At 36.9% G+C, this 17,691-nt stretch overlaps 1 protein-coding gene across 5 annotated transcripts in view; it reads right to left on the bottom strand.

The window, feature by feature from the left end:
• ARHGAP24 (Rho GTPase activating protein 24) overlaps positions 1-17,691 on the bottom strand; it is a 535,848-nt gene that overhangs the window by 10,046 nt on the left and 508,111 nt on the right. For all 5 annotated transcript variants that reach the window (XM_007177348.2, XM_057547034.1, XM_057547036.1 and 2 more), the window contains one exon: positions 3,973-5,047. In XM_007177348.2, coding sequence (XP_007177410.2) covers positions 3,973-5,047 — 1,075 coding nt within the window. The remainder of the gene's footprint in view (positions 1-3,972; positions 5,048-17,691) is intronic.

Below are 17,691 nucleotides of genomic sequence, written 5' to 3' on the forward strand. Positions count from 1 at the left end.
GATGTGTCTTGGTAATGGCTGACATTTTAATTTCTCCTATTCTGAGCTAAAGTCCCAGGAGTATGTTTGAATTTGCCGTACTACTGAAATTTGAAAGGCTAATGCACAGGTAGCTCTCAGAAATTTGATTATTTTAATAATTTTCAAATTAAAATCTCAATTGTTTTTCTGTTTTGAAATAATGAGTCCCATATGTTGGTATTTCATCCAGATAATCATAAGAACACGTAAAGATGAATCTGCTCTCTCTTTGTAAGAAACTAGAATTTTTTAAAAAGTCACATTCTATAATCAGTTTAGAAGGCCATTTTGACCACATGATCACATTTTTTTACATAAAAACCTGGTAGTGTGCTGGTTGTCACCCAGAATTATTTTACAATATATTCTCTTTTCTTTCTAAAGCTATTTATTTTAGAACTAAAAAAGTTGGAAGAAACTCAAGCTTAAATACCAAGGAAGACACCCTTTAAAAAATATACTTATGCATTTGTACATAACAGGCACTCATATGAAACTTCCAGCAATCTAATAGACTGGGTTGAAAACAGAAGAAACCCCTCCCACTGTAAGCACAGATCAATGCTGGAAAAATATATAAGAAAAATATTTTTTAAATACACAGCAAGGTTAAAAGAAATAAAAGAGCATCTTCAGGTTATCAGAACCAAGGCAGAAACTCAAATTTAGAACAGTAAATGGAAGCACATGAGGGGTATTGTTCCTGGATAGAAGCCCTGGAAGCTGTGACTAGGTTTTTATTTTTCTCATGGGGAGGAGGAGATCTCAGTATAAGAGAGGCAGAAGGCTGAAAGTGATTCAACTGAGAGCTTGGAACATCAATTGTCTTTATGACAAAGAGACTACAAAAACTCTACTCATGGGCTGAGTGAAGTGACAGAATTAATCAGAAAAGAAAATAAATAAATGAGAAAACAGCTCTGAGGAAAAATTACCCAGAATGCCTCATGTAATGAAAAAAGATGAAAATGTAATATAAGAAAGAGAAGCTAACAGAGATGGAGAATGGATTAAGAAGGTCCAACATACTTTAATAAGGGTTGGAGAGAGAGAAAATTGAGAAAATGGGGAGATAAAATAAACAAAAATGGTGATGGATAAAAGTACTCCAGAATTGAAAAAAATATGTCTTCAAATAATGAAACATAAAGTTTGAAAGTTAATGGAAATATATAGCAGGACGTTATTAATCAAAATAAAAATTATATAGCAATATTAATATGAGAAACAATATTTTTGGGCAAAAAGCATTATTACCATTACTTTATGATAAAAGGATCAATTCATCAGGGAGATATAAACAATTCTGAACTTTTATTCATCTAGTTGTATAGCCTCAAGTTATTCAATATAAAATATAACAAAATTATAAAGATAGATAAATCCATAAAAATTAGGAAATTTTAAGATAACTTTCTTAGAAATTATAGCTCTATCTGATGAAAATTAGGAGAAATGTAAAAGATTTGAACAGCTTGATTAACAGATTTGATCTATTGGTCATATATACAATCCCAAACCAATAATAAGTTAATAAATACTTCTTACAAGACCAAATAATTGATATCATACAAATGAATTTTTCTGAAAGGAGAAGGTGGGGGGGGGGAAAATAACATCAAACTCACATGTTTAAAAACTAAAAATCATACATATCAATGATAGATAAAGTATAGTATCTATTTCTCTATCATCTGTCTATCTATCTAGGGATGTATGTATGTATGTGTGCATGTATGTACGCATCTATCATCTATCTCTATCATCTATCTATCTATCTGTCTGTCTATCTATCTATCTATCTATCTATCATCTATCTATCTATCCTTAATACTTGTAGGGTAGAGTTAAAAAGGAATTGAAAGACAAATGTATAATTCTAAACAGGAATGATCAAGAATTAACTAGAACAGTTACTTCTTATATTTCTGTGGCTTGGTCATGTGGCAGCTCCTCTGCCCTACTTTATCATGGATCTCTCCCTTTGCTTGTCACATGGGTAAAAATGCTACAGTGAAAGAGGCCAATGAATGACATTCTGTTGGAAGCTTCTATTATCTTATCAATGTCTCTAAAATGCACCATAGACTCAGAACATAAATGTAGCACCAATGTTCTCATAAATGAACGTGTACATCTGCAACCATTCAGAATAATGTATTCCTATCCTAAGGCAAGTTTCAAGTGTTATCTCTTGCTTCCCAGTGCTAAGTGCTAATTTATCATCATGCCTTGGCATCAATTCAGAGATTTGGTAGCCAGTGGCTTCCAAGAACTACATTCAGAATGAAGAGTAGCCTTATAAGATGATGACACCATTTTTCTTCTTATTTAAACCTCCTGTCACTTAGCATTATATAGGAAAATTCAAACCAAGTTTCCCAGAAAGTAATTTTTTCAATCTAACATATAAGAAGTATTTTTTTTATATTTACTTTACCATAGCTCTTAAAAATACATATCTTTTGGCTTGATAATTGATAAATGGATGGGAAACATTAAAATACATTAAGGTCAACTTTATATATAAAAAGGAAACCATGTGGGGTTTGCGGCCATGGAAGCAGTTGAAGCAGGACAAAGACTGAGGTTCACAAACTATGAGGACCCTAAACAGGAAGGGGTCTAACAAGGCACAGTCTGGGACTGGGACTGAGGTCACTAGAGGGGCTACTTCAGGCTGAACTGAGCCTCAGGCCTTCTCTTGAGAGTGCAGTGTCCTTCCCTTATACTACACTGAAAGGAGAACATAAAAACAATCAGTTTTGTAATTCTGTGACCCTGGTGAAATCACGGGGTGTGGTGATGCTCAGGTTTCCAGCACAAGGTTGTATTTGCGAATCCTGGGCTCCATTCTCTGTATTCCTGCCTTTCAAGATGATGGAGCATCTGGCAGTCAGGGGTACTGTCAACACAGGATGCTCAGCCAATACCACATGTCTTGCCCAGGTTGCTTCCCTGAAGTTGCTAAGCCATCGCTACCTTGGTCATCTTATGAGAAGATGTCAACTGCTATCAATTAGGTTTCAGCACAACTGCTTCCTTATAATTCATATTTTTTGCTCTCCACTTAGGCTACAATTTCCATTGTCCATATGAATACACTTCATGCCATCACTTTTCTCAGAAATCTCCCTGGATTCCAATCCCAGAGTAAAAGCCAAAGACTTAAGATGATCCTGAAGGCTCTAAGGTACCTCTCTGAGCTCCTCACTGATTCCATCTCACGGCATTTCCACTCCTCCTGGACATCTGCATAGCTGCCTCTTTAACCTCCTATAAGGCCCGACACTTAGAATTACCCCTTACCAACACTTCTTACCCCTCTTCCCTGCTTTAGTCTTCTACTTAGCATGAGACCTATTTTACTTATTTATCTGTCTCCTCCAGTGGAATGGAAGCATGCTCCACAAGGGCTGAGTTTTTGTCTGTTTTATCCACTGCTGACTCCTCGGGGTCTGGGTCTGAGCTTGGGAGAGAACAGACACTCTCCCAGCATTCAACAATGGAAAAACTGAACAATAAAGATCTGTTTACTTCTCCAACTTCTCTTTATCCTCATTTCATCCTCTTCCTGTGAGAACAGACTCCTTGTTCTGCATTCATCCCCTTCCGCTCCTCTCCCCAGCCCTCGAACACAAATCCACACATTTATTAACAAGAGACAGTATTACTGAGCAACTGCTCTGTGCCAGGGACAACATGCAATGATTTCTTACATGCTTTTGTGGTAGACACTGCTAGAATTTAAAATGTTCACGTTAGGGAGCTGAGATTCACAGAGATGAAGTGAGCTTTCCCAAAGTCCCACAGCTTACAAACGGTGAAGCTAGGACTTGAACCCAGGTCTCTGACTTTGGAGTCAGCATATTTACCCTCTGGGTGAGCCTGTCTCATATTAGGAGGCTATCGCACCCTCTCTGGCAGTTTGGGGCTCCAGATTTTCCTCACCTCTTTATCCTGGACTCATACTCTATCTTCTGTTTGGTCATTTCCTGCTTCAGGCTGGACACTAAACTATGCAGCGCACTGTGATTGCTGGTGTGGCCAACAAAGGTCTCACTGTTGTCGCTGCTGCTGGTGGCACGACTACTTCGACCGCCCACACTCCTCCGGTCACTTTTGTTTTCATAGTCCCCGGGGTGGGAAAGGTCGTCCTGCGGGGGCCCATCCAAAACGGGGTCCTCAAAGTTCCCACCGTAAAAGTCTTGTTCTGGGCAGGTGGTGGTGGAGGAGCGGCAGGAGTTGGAGTTCTCAGGGAGGGAGATTTCACAGGAGGAAGTGGACCAGGTGGCACTGTCGACGCTCTGCTTGTCGTCAAGGCTCATCACGGAGAACTGCTGGTGGACGTTGTCATAGGTGGAGAGTCTGTTGTGCTGGCCCGACTCTCCTGCTTGCTCTTTCTGCTTGTTATCTCTCAGGGTCACGTAGCCATTGGGCAGCCAGCTCATGCTGCGACCATTCACGGGGTTCCCGAGGGTATCTGTGTTCAAAATGCCCATCCGCACCGTTCCGTTCTGTACACTCTGGGTGCCCATTTTGGTACCAGACCCCTTCAGGGAAGAGGTCCTTCTGGCCTGTAAGCTCCCATTGGGAGTGGTTTGGGCTTTCTCAAGTCCTTCTGCATTACTGCTGCTGAAGGACCCATTGGTGACTATCCCACTGCCCTTATTGAAGGCGGGATTCTTTTTGACCATGAGAGGGGGGCTCCTAGAGACATCCAGCTTGTGAACACTGTTCCTTGGGCTGTTGGTTTTGCTGCCTGATAGAGCTGTGGGGGATCCATTATCCGTGCTGCTTCTCTGGGGAGACTCAGACTTGTCCCAAGAGCACCGCCTTCCAGGACTGTCCTTGGTATTATTGTTCTCCTTGTTCTGTAGCTGACCCATGGTGGCCTTCTTCTGAAGGTCATTGTTGTTGTTGCTCACTCCATCCTGGGGCTTGCTTTGTAACTCTGCATCTTTGGGGAAGAGGCGATCGTGTTTGCTAATCATCATTGACATCAACTGTTGGACCACCACAGTGCCTGGAATTGCATAGAAAACAAAATAGCATGAGTGAAACAGTTTTATTTCTTATTTTGAATGTGACTCTTAAAGAGTTCTTAAAGGGTTCAGGTGAACATTCAGCATTATTATTAGCAGTGCCAAACTATATTCTTAATGATGATAATAGCAATATTATCTATAGCAATATTAACTGCTAAAATTTCTTGAGTATTTAACATGAACTATACCAAGCACTTTACTTTTGTTAGTGTAGTTGGATTTAAAAAAAAAAAAAAATCTATGAATAGATACTGTTCTATCTAACTATCACTGTCTTATGAAAGTTAAGTAACTTGATCAGCATCCCAAAGCTATTAAGGAGAAAATGCAGGGCTTGAACCCAGAATTAATTAGTTCCAAAGACCAGCCTCTTCATTGTTACACATTTCTTGCAAGTTTGACATTTAATTATGAAAAATCTTTCTTTGAGGAAGTCACTGTTATCTCTCATCAGACAATTGCCTCAAACTATCAAGACATTTGTAGTGGCATCTCAAAGTGGAACCCTATAAAATCTCTAGTGGATGTATGGTCTGTCTTTATAATATAGCAAGACAATGAAGTTCCATACAACTTTTGCTCAGCATTCAAAACCTTCAGGGCATTTTAAGTGACATTAGCCAAAATGGTGTAATAAAGACCTACAAGAATCCTCTCCTCCATAAAAGCAACTGACAAAAATATTCTGAATCATCATTTTCAGAACTTTGGAAATTAAATAAAGGCTTGTTGTAATCTGGAGAGTGTTTATTAAAAAAAAAAAATCATTGAATCTTGGTAAAGAACAGCAAGCACTGTGGTATTTTAACTCATCCTATTCCTATCCTCCTCTCTGCAGTGGTCTTGAAAACCAGCAGCCCACAATCACAGTGGGAACCAGCAGTCTGGCAGCCACTGGAATGGGAAAAGCAGGGTTGGAAATCCTTCAAAGTCCCATTCCCAAAGAATTGTCATTATTTTACTTGTTTGGTGGTTCCCTGGAAGACGCCACTCAAGAGGCTTGTCTTCATTTTATCTGACTAAGAATTTGACCAGAGTGAGCAAGACTTTTCTCAAGGCCATTTGTCAAAAACAATTAGGGGCTCTTTCATTTAAAATCATGTTTGCCTGAAGCAAGTGGATAACAGTTGAAGACAAACAATAGGATAAACAAAAAGCTTAGAAGGAAAATCTGAGGAAAGAGATTTCCATAGGAGGTGTTGAAAAGCTCTCCTTTATTCCTGAGAATTTAGAAGATTACATGCATGCTTAGGGTTCTGTGCATGCCTAGGGCTATATGCATGCTCAGGAAAGAACTGAGAAGTCCTGAAGCTCTCACCTCTGACTGATCTTGAGGCTCTGCACAAAAAGGATCTGAATGCTAAAGCAGCGTTGTAACCTGCCTGGCTGAGTGTTGAAAGTTTGCCCCAACATGCACACAGAATGTCTTGGTAAAGACTGGGAGACTTATTAGCTATAGTCTTTTAATCTTTGTTCAATCCCTAGCTGACAACTAAGTAAGTCAAGCAGAGACTTCAGTGGCCACGGATGACAAATAATATAGACTTTAGAGAATTAGTTCAGAAAACTCACTAAAAAACCAAACAACAAACAGCAACAACAACAAAGGGAGGGTAAGAATCTGATATCCAGAGTTCCCATATTATTATATTATTAAAAAATGTGCAGTTTTCAAAAAAATAATGCTACATGCAAAAAATAAACAAAGCATGGCCCATATACAAGAAAAAAAAAAAAAAAAAAAACAGACTCTGAGGAAACCCAGACACTGTATTCACTGGTCAAAGACTTTAAATTTGCTATTTTAAATGTTTTCTAATAAATGAAGGAACCAAAGGAAAGTGAGAATAATGTTTCACCAAATATCAATAAAGAGCTTGAAAGTATAGAAAAGAATCAAATAGATATTCTGGAGTTGAAAGGTACAATAACTGAAATGAAAAGAATAAGTAGAGGGAATCAACAACAGACTTGAGCAGGCAGAAGAAAGAATCAGCATACCTGAAGACAACTGTGGTTACCCAGTCTGAGCAACAGAAGGAAGAGGAATAAAGACAAATGAGCAGAGCCTCAGAGACCTGTGGGACACCATCAAGCATACTAGCATAGGCGTAATGGTATCCCAGGAGGAGAGTAGAAAGAGAAATGAGCAGAAAGAATACTTGAAGAAATAGTTGCTGGAATTTGATGAAATTTGATGAAAAAATATGAGTCTACACATTCAAGAAGCTCATCAAATTCCAAGCAAGCTAAATGCAAAAGGATCCAGACCTAGACCCATCATAGTCAAACTGTCTTAAACCAAAGACAAAGAGAGAACCTTGAGAACAGCAAGAGATAACCAACTCATGTATAATGGATTTTCAATAAGATTATCAGCTGATTTTTCATCATTCTTATTGCCAGAATTACATTATCCAGCAAACCTATGCTTCAAAAATGAAGGACAAATAAGACATTCCTAGCTAAACAAAAACTGAGAGAATTTGCCGCTAGCAAATCTGCTCTGCAAGAAATATCAACACTTCAGCGCATTTTAAACAAAGAGAAGACCTTCAAGAAAGAAAATAATTCTCTTACACAAATGAAAATGCTGAGGTTCTCATTTGATCCTCATATTTCTATTATTCACTGTAAAGTATGATTAGAAATCAATACCTACAAGTTTCAGATAGAAAAAATAACTCAGACAACAGTGGATAGAAAGGCTAATCTATCATAAAAAGCAGTAATATTCTTTCTAAAAATTGGTGGATTTATCAGGTTTTATGGCATATTAGCTGAAATCTCAAAATATATTTTCACATATTCCTCACTGACTTACATGCTGGGCTGCTCCCACCCCTTAAACTAGGCCACCACCACTAACTAGGCTTCTAAAGTAGTTTCACAAATTTAGGTGTCCCAATCCCCTAAGAATCTTTGTAAGAATTTTATTCATATACCCACAATAAAGCAGTGTAGGCTCATGAAAGCATTAATCATCTTTGCTTTGGCTTGAACTATATTAATGTGGTGTGTTAACTGTGTTTCTTTTATCATGTTGATAAAAGCTCCTAAGAGTAGTCTCTGATAAATAAATACAAGGAAACAAATTTTAGTTAGTAAAGGTAATATTATTTAAAATACTTAAATAAATTTGGTGAAGAAAATGATAAGTGCTGTTGACAATGCAGATATCTACTGAAATAGCTGCTAGTAGCTGTCAGAGAGTAGAAGTCTGACTTGGAATGAGGCCACTCATTAGCTTAAAGCAACACCTGGGCAGGATTTGGCTCTGAATATAATTCAAATTCTGAATAGGAAAATATGTGTTATATTCATCTATATCTTGCACGCTTCTGTAATGATTCAAAACTTCTAACATATTTAGATTAGGAATCTGCAGTGTGTTAGGTCTGATGCTGGCCAGTGCTGCTCAAACATTAATGTTCATACAAATTATCTGGAGATTCTGTTCAAATGTAAATACTGCGTGGGGCATGAGATTTTACATTTCTAACCAGCCCCCAGATGACACCAGCAATAACAGAATAGTAGCACTGGCAGAGCATAGAGGACCCACCACAGACAGACCTTCTGAATCAGAATTTCAGCAATATTCCTAGATGATTCCTGTGTGTATTAGAGTTTGTGAAACTGTGTTAGGTAGAAATGTTTCACTTACATCTTCTAAGTTTTCTCAGAAGGCTGTGAAATAGGACTTAACATTTTTCAGATGAGAAAATTGAGGTTCAGAGAGGTTACAGTTTTGCCCAGGGACACACAGATGATAAGTGACCAGGGTGAAATATGATACTTCATCTTCTCACTCCAAATCATGTACTTGTCCAACTATATTTCAGCTGTTGGATTTATTTATTTACTTACTTATTTATTATTGGAGTAAAATTGCTTTACAATGTTGTTAGTTTCTGCTGTACAATGAAGTGAATCAGCTATATGTATACCCTCCCTCTTGGACCTCCCCCCCACCTCCACCATGCCACCCATCTAGGTCATCACAGAGCACCGAACTGAGCTCCCTGTGCTATACAGCAGGTTCCTGCTAGCTATCTATTTTATGTAGTGTATTTATCTCAAACCTAATCTCCCAATTCGTCCCACCCTCCCCTTCCCCCCTGTGTCCATATGTCCATTCTCTATGTCTGCATCTCTATTCCTGCCCTACAAATAGGTTCATCTGTACAATTTTTCTAGATTCCACATATATGCGTTAATATACGATATTTGTTTTTCTCTTTCTGGCTTACTTCACTCTATATGACAGACTCTAGATCCATCCACATCTCTACAAATGACCCAATTTCGTCCCTTTTTATGGCTGAGTAATATTCCATTGTTTATATGTACCACATTTTCTTTTTCCATTCATCTACTGTTGGACACTTAGGTTGTTTCCATGTCCTGGCTATTGTAAATAGTGCTGCAGTGAACATTGGGGTACATGTGTCCTTTTGAATTATGGTTTTCTCATGGTATATGCCCAGTAGTGGGATTGCTGGGTCACATGGTAGCTCTCTTTTTAGTTTTTAAAGGAACCTCCATACTGTTCTCCATAGTGGCTGTATCAATTTACATTCCCACCAACAGTGCAAAAGGGTTCCCTTTTCTCCACACCCTCTCCAGCATTTATTGTTTGTAGATTGTTTGATGATGGCCATTCTGACCGGTGTGAGGTAATACCTCATGGTAGTTTTTATTTGCTGCACTAATAATTATTTACATCACTAATAATTAGTGATGTTGAGCATCTTTTCATGTGCCTCTTGGCCATCTGTATGTCTTCTTTGGTGAAATGTCTATTTAGGTCTTCTGCCCCTTTTTTAATTGGGTTTTTTGTTTTTTTGATATTGAGCTCCATGAACTGCTTATATATTTTGGAGATTACTCCTTTATCCATTGCTTCATTTGCAAATATTTTCTCCCATTCTGAGGGTTATCTTTTCATCTTGTTTATGGTTTTCTTTGCTGTGCTAAAACTTTTAAGTTTAATTAGGTCCTATTTGTTTATTTTTGTTTTTATTTTCATTACTCTAGGAGGTGGGTCAAAAAAGATCTTGCTGTGGTTTATGTCAAAGAGTGCTTTTCTTATGTTTTCCTCTAAGAGTTTTATAGTGTCTGGTCTTATATTTAGGTCTGTAATCCATTTGGAGTTTATTTTTATGTATGATGTTAGATATCACAAAAATAGAAAATTACAGACCAATGTCACTGATGACTATAGATGCAAAAATCCTCAACAAAAAACTAGCAAACAGAATCCAACAACAAATTAAAAGGATCATACACCATGATCAAGTGGAATTTATCCCAGGAATGCAAGGATTCTTCAATATATGCAAATCAATCAATGTGATACACCATATTAACAAATTAGGGAATAAAAACCATACGATCATCTCAATAGATGCAGAAAAAGCTTTTGACAAAATTCAACACCCAAAAGCACAGGGAGGTCAACTCGATGCTTTGTGACCACCTAGAGGGGTGGGATAGGGAGGGTGGGAGGGAGACGCAAGAGGGAGGGGATATGGGGATATATGTATACATATAGCTGATTCACTTTGTTATACAGCAGAAACTAACACAACATTGTAAAGCAATTATACTCCAATAAAGATGTTCAAAAAAAAGACTCTACAGAAAATGAGCATGGAGGGAACCTACCTCAACATAATAAAAGCTATATATGACAAACCCACAGCAAATACTCAATGGTGAAAAACTGAAAGCATTTCCAATAAGATCATGAACAAGACAAGGATGTCCACTCTCACCCCTCTTATTCAACATAGTTTTGGAAGTCCTAGCCATGGCAATCAGAGAAGAAAAAGAAATAAAAGGGAATGCAGCACCACCAAACCAGCTTTACAATAAATGCTAAAGGAACTTCTCAAGGCAGGAAAAGAAGGAAAAGACCTACAATAACGAACACAAAACAATTAAGAAAATGGTAATAGGAACATATATATCAATAATTACCTTAAATGTAAATGGATTAAATGCCCCAACCAAAAGACATAGACTGGCTGAATGGATACAAAAACAAGACCTGTATATATGCTGTCTACAAGGGACCACTTCAGACCTACGGACACATACAGACTGAAAGTGAGGGGATGGAAAAATATATTCTATGCAAATGTAAATCAAAAGAAAGCAGGAGTAGCCATTCTCATATCAGACAAAATAGACTTTAAAATAAAGCCTATTACAAGACACAAAGAAGGACACTATATAATGATCAAGGGATCAATGCAAGAAGAAGATATAACAAGAGTAAATATTTATGCACCCAACAGAGGAGCATCTCAATACATAAGGCAAATATTAACAGCCATAAAAGGGGAAATCGACAGTAACACAATCATAGTAGGGGACTTTAACACCCACTTTCACCAAAGGACAGATCATCCAAAATGAAAATAAATAAGGAAACACAAGCTTTAAATGATACATTAAACAACATGGACTTAATTGATATTTATAGGACATTCCATCCAAAAACAACAGAATAAACTTTCTTCTCAAGTGCTCATGGAACATTCTCCAGGATAGATCATATCTTGGGTCACAAATCAAGCCTTGGTAAATTTAAGAAACTTGGAATCGTATCAAGTATCTTTTCTGACCACAAAGCTATGAGAATAGATATCAATTACAGGGAAAAAATCTGTAAAAAATACAAATATATGGAGGCTAAACAATACACTACTTAATAACCAAGAGATCACAGAAGAAATCAAAGAGGAAATCAAAAAATACCTAGAAACAAAGGACAATGGAGACATGATGACCCAAAACCTATGGGATGCAGCAAAAGCCGTTCTAAGAGGGAAGTTTATAGCAATACAATCCTACCTTAAGAAACAGGAAACATCTCAAATAAACAAACTAACCTTGCACCTACAGCAATTAGAGAAAGAACAAAAAAACCCCAAAGTTAGCAGAAGGAAAGAAATCATAAAGATCAGAGCAGAAATAAATGAAAAGGAAATGAAGGAAACGATAGCAAAGATCAATAAAACTAAAAGCTGGTTCTTTGAGAAGATAAACAAAATTGATAAACCATTGGCCAGACTCATCAAAAATAAAAAGGGAGAAGACTCAAATCAATAGAATTAGAAATGAAAAAGAAGTAACAACTGACGCTGCAGAAATACAAACGATCATGAGAGATTACTACAAGCAACTCTATGCCAATAAAATGGACAACCTGGAAGAAATGGACAAATTCTTAGAAATGCACAACCTTCCGAGACTGAACCAGGAAGAAATAGAAAATCTGAACAGACCAATCACAAGCACTGAAATTGAAACTGTGATTAAAAATCTTCCAACAAACAAAAGCCCAGGACCCGTTGGCTTCACAGGTGAATTCTACCAAACATTTAGAGAAGAGCTAACACCTATCCTTCTCAAACTCTTCCAAAATATAGCAGAGGGAGGAACACTCCCAAACTCATTGTACGAGGCAACCATCACCCTGATACCAAAACGAGAAAAAGATGTCACAAAGAAAGAAAACTACAGGCTAATATCACTGATGAACATAGATGCAAAAATCGTCAACAAAATACTAGCAAACAGAATCCAACAGCACATTAAAAGGATCATACACCATGATCAAGTGGGATTTATTCCAGGAATGCAAGGATTCTTCAATATATGCAAATCAATCAATGTGATACACCATATTAACAAATTGAAGGAGAAAAACCATATGATCATCTCAATTGATGCAGAGAAAGCTTTCGATAAAATTCAACACCCATTTATGATAAAAACCCTGCAGAAAGTAGGCGTAGAAGGAATTTTCCTGGACATAATAAAGGCCATATATGACAAACCCACAGCCAACATCATCCTCAATGGTGAAAAACTGAAACCATTTCCACTAAGATCAGGAACAAGACAAGGTTGCCCACTCTCACCACTATTATTCAACATAGTTTTGGAAGTGTTAGCCACAGCAATCAGAGAAGAAAAAGAAATAAAAGGAATCCAAATCGGAAAAGAAGAAGTAAAGCTGTCACTGTTTGCATATGACATGATACTATACATAGAGAATCCTAAAGATGCTACCAGAAAACTCCTAGAGCTAATCAATGAATTTGGTAAAGTAGCAGGATACAAAGTTAATGCACAGAAATCTCTGGCATTCCTATACACTAATGATGAAAAATCTGAAAGTGAAATTAAGAAAACACTCCCATTTACCATTGTAACAAAAAGAATAAAATATCTAGGAATAAACCTACCTAAGGAGACAACAGACCTGTACGCAGAAAATTATAAGACACTGATGAAAGAAATTAAAGATGATACAAATAGATGGAGAGATATACCATGTTCTTGGATTGGAAGAATCAACATTGTAAAAATGACTATATTATCCAAAGCAATCTACAGATTGAATGCAATCCCTATCAAACTACCACTGGCATTTTTCACAGAACTAGAACAAAAAATTTCACAATTTGTATGGAAACACAAAAGACCCCGAATAGCCAAAGCAATGTTGAGAACGAAAAATGGAGCTGGAGGAATCAGGCTCCCTGACTTCAGATTATACTGCAAAGCTACAGTAATCAAGACAGTATGGTACTGGCACAAAAACAGAAATATAGATCAATGGAACAGGATAGAAAGCCCAGAGATAAACCCACGCACATATGGTCACCTTATCTTTTATAAAGGAGGCAAGCATATACAGTGGAGAAAAGACAGCCTCTTCAATAAGTGGTGCTGGGAAAACTGGACAGGTATATGTAAAAGTATGAAATTAGAACCCTTCCTAACACCATACACAAAAATAAACTCAAAATGGATTAAAGACCTAAGTGTAAGGCCAGACACTCTCAAACTCTTAGAGGAAAACATAGGCAGAACACTCTATGACATAAATCACAGCAAGATCCTTTTTGACCCACCTCCTAGAGAAATGGAAGTAAAAACAAAAATAAACAAATGGGACCTAATGAAACTTAAAAGCTTTTGCACAGCAAAGGAAACCATAAACAAGATGAAAAGACAACCCTGAGAATGGGAAAAAATATTGCAAATGAAGCAACTGACAAAGGATTAATCTCCAAAATTTACAATCAGCTCATGCAGCTCAATAACAATAAAACAAACAACCCAATCCAAAAATGGGCAGAAGACCTAAATAGACATTTCTCCAAAGAAGATATACAGATTGCCAACAAACACATGAAAGACTGCTCAACATCATTAATCATTAGAGAAATGCAAATCAGAAGTACAATGAGATATCACCTCACACCGGTCAGAATGGCCATCATCAAAAAATCTAGAAACAATAAATGCTGGAGAGGGTGTGGGGAAGAGGGAACCCTCTTGCACTGCTGGTGGGAATGTAAACTGATACAGCCACTATGGAGAACAGTATGAAGGTTCCTTAAAAAACTAAAAATAGAACTACCATACGACCCAGCAATCCCACTACTGGGCATATACCCTGAGAAAACCATAATTCAAAAAGAGACGTGTACCACAATGTTCACTGCAGCACTATTTACAATCGCCAGGACATGGAAGAAACCTAAGTGTCCATCGACAGATGAATGGATAAAGAAGATGTGGCACGTATATACAATGGAATATTACTCAGCCATATAAAGAAATGAAATTGAGTTATTTGTAGTGAGGTGGATGGACCTAGAGTCTGTCATACAGAGTGAAGTAAGTCAGAAAGAGAAAAACAAATAAAGTATGCTAACACATATATACGGAATCTAAAAAAAAAAAAAAATGGTTATGAAGAACCTAGGGGCAGGACGGGAATAAAGATGCAGACCTACTAGAGAATGGACTTGAGGACACGGGGAGGGGGAATGGTAAGCTGGGACGAAGTGAGAGAGTGGCACGGACTTATATATACTACCAAATGTAAAATAGATAGGTAGTGGGAAGCAGCTGCATAGCACAGGGAGATCAGCTCTGTGCTTTGTGACCACCTAGAGGGGTGGGATAGGGAGGGTGGGAGGGAGGGAGGCACAAGAGGGAAGAAATATGGGGATATATGTATATGTATAGTTGATACACTTTGTTATAAAGCAGAAACTAACACACCATTGTAAAGCAATTATATTCCAATAAAGATGTTAAAAAATAAGAAATAAAAGGAATGCAAATTGGAGAAGAAGAAGTACAACAGTCACTGTTTGCAGATGACATGATACTATACATAGAGAACCCTAAAGATGCCACCAGAAAACTACTAGAGCTAATCAATGAATTTGGTAAAATTGCAGGATACAAAATTAATGCACAGAAATCTCTGGCATTCCTACACACTAACAATGAAAAATCAGAAAGAGAACTTAGGAAACAATCTCATTTACCATTGCAACAAAAAGAATAAAATACCTAGGGATAAACCTACCTTAGGAGGCAAAAGACTTGTACTCAGAAAACTATAAAACACTGATGAAAGAAATCAAAGATGACATGAACGGATGGAGAAATATACCACATTCTTGGATTGGAAGAATCAATATTGTGAAAATGACTATACTACCCAAAGCAATCTACAGATTCAATGCAATCCCTGTCAAACTACCAATGGCATTCTTCACAGAATTAGAACAAAATATTTTACAATTTGTATGGAAACACAAAAGGCCCCAAATAGCCAAAGCAATCTTGAGAAAGAAAAATGGAGCTGGAGGAATCAGTCTACCTGACTTCAAACTATACTACGGTATAGTTTGGTATCAGTATAAAAACAGAAATATAGATCAATGGTATGGGATAGAAAGCCTAGAGATAAACTCACACACACATGGTCACCTAATTTATGACAAAGGAGCCAAGAATATACAATGGAGAAAGAGACAGCCTCTTCAATAACTGGTGGTGGGATAACTGGACAGCTACATGTAAAAGAATGAAATTAGAACAGCTGTTGGATTTAAAACTGTAGTAATAATAAGTAAACTTGGTGTTGTTCTAAATAAGAAACTAAATAAAAGACAACTATCTACTGAATCATCAATTATGATGGAGTTGTGGAAGAAAAAAGACTGAATGAAATTAATGGTATTATACATCTATCTTTTCTCTTTTAGTAACTTCTAAATTTGTCATCCTATTTTCAATGCATGTGGCAGTGAATCTGAAGAAAAGATTTTAGCATGTTTAAAATGACTGTCAACACTGACACCATCATGTACTGTGTTTGAAGACAACTGTTTCACTATTTGCCCATATGATGGATATACTTTCAAAGGTTAGCAGCCTCTGTTATATATGGCTCTGTCTAGTACTTCGGGAAAATAGAGCTTTCCCCATCACTGGAATATTAACATTTGAAACATCACTGCTTTTTTTTTTTTTTACATATTAATATAAACAATGTATTTATATTTTTTAAAACAATCAAAGTAGGGAGAAGAGGTGCACTGTTCACATTTTTGCAAATACTTTTAATATTTTTAAGACCGACTTGTGGAAGATAACTGGATTTAATATTTTTAAGACTGGCTTGTAGAAGATAACTGGATTCTCATATCAGTTATGTATCAATTTAGAAACATCACTGCTTTTTATCACAGTTGTGAACTGTGTGGGGCATTTAATTAATTGAAGAGAGATATCCTCGAGGTCTCCATGATGAAATATGTGAACAACTATGCCAGTGTATACCTGCCACGATTATAGAGTGAGTGTCAGATCCCTAGAGATTTAGAAATATATTTCTATTACCTTGGAAGGCTTTGCTTTCATCTAGTTTCCAGAATAGTAAATGGCAATCATTTCTTGCAAAGGGACTTCCTTTCAATTTTTATAGCTATTTAAGACAGACTAGCCTGGTAGTAATAATGATGTATGTGTCATTATATACACTATCTTTTTTTCCTTTTTATTCTCCCCTCTCTGTCATTCTCTTCCTTAGAATGCTAATAAGAAACATGAAGCCGAAATAAATGAGGTCAGAGTGGTTATAATCACCTGTCTATTCTGAAGAGTCCAAGCAGATTTGGGAGTCCCACTGGACTACATGTTCCAACAATTCCCCAGGCTCATATAATTTTATACAGGTTGAATTTAAACACCATATTATGGGGCACTTTTTTTCATAAGAACTGGATAAGAATTCAATTTCCCTTTGAAGGTACCTAGGCACTTTAAAATACATATGTACGGCAGCATTCTATTGAAATGTAGATTCAGTTTGTATTTTTTGCAATACATTACCTTGTACATGTCTCATTTTGCACATGTACAAGATATCTGTGAGGTATATGATAAATTTGGACAAACGACAGTCCTTTAATCACCACCTAATCATTATATAGATAATTCCCTTGTGCCCCTTTGTAGCCAATCCCCTATCCATGGCAACCACTGATTTGCCTTCTGTCACTACAGTTTTTTCTTTTCTAGAATTTCACATAAATGCAATTATACAGTATAAAGTCTTTTGTGTCTAGGCATTACTCACTTAGCATAATGCTTTTGTCATTTATCCATATTGTTATCCATGTATCAGTAGTTCATTCTTTTTTTTTTCATTCTTTTTATTGCTGAGTAGAATTCCATTTCATGGATGTATCAAAATTTGTTTATCTATTCAATAATTGAAGGACAATTG

This window comes from Balaenoptera acutorostrata, chromosome 5, assembly GCF_949987535.1.
Source record: "Balaenoptera acutorostrata chromosome 5, mBalAcu1.1, whole genome shotgun sequence".
In the NCBI taxonomy this organism is placed as follows: Eukaryota; Metazoa; Chordata; class Mammalia; order Artiodactyla; family Balaenopteridae; genus Balaenoptera; species Balaenoptera acutorostrata.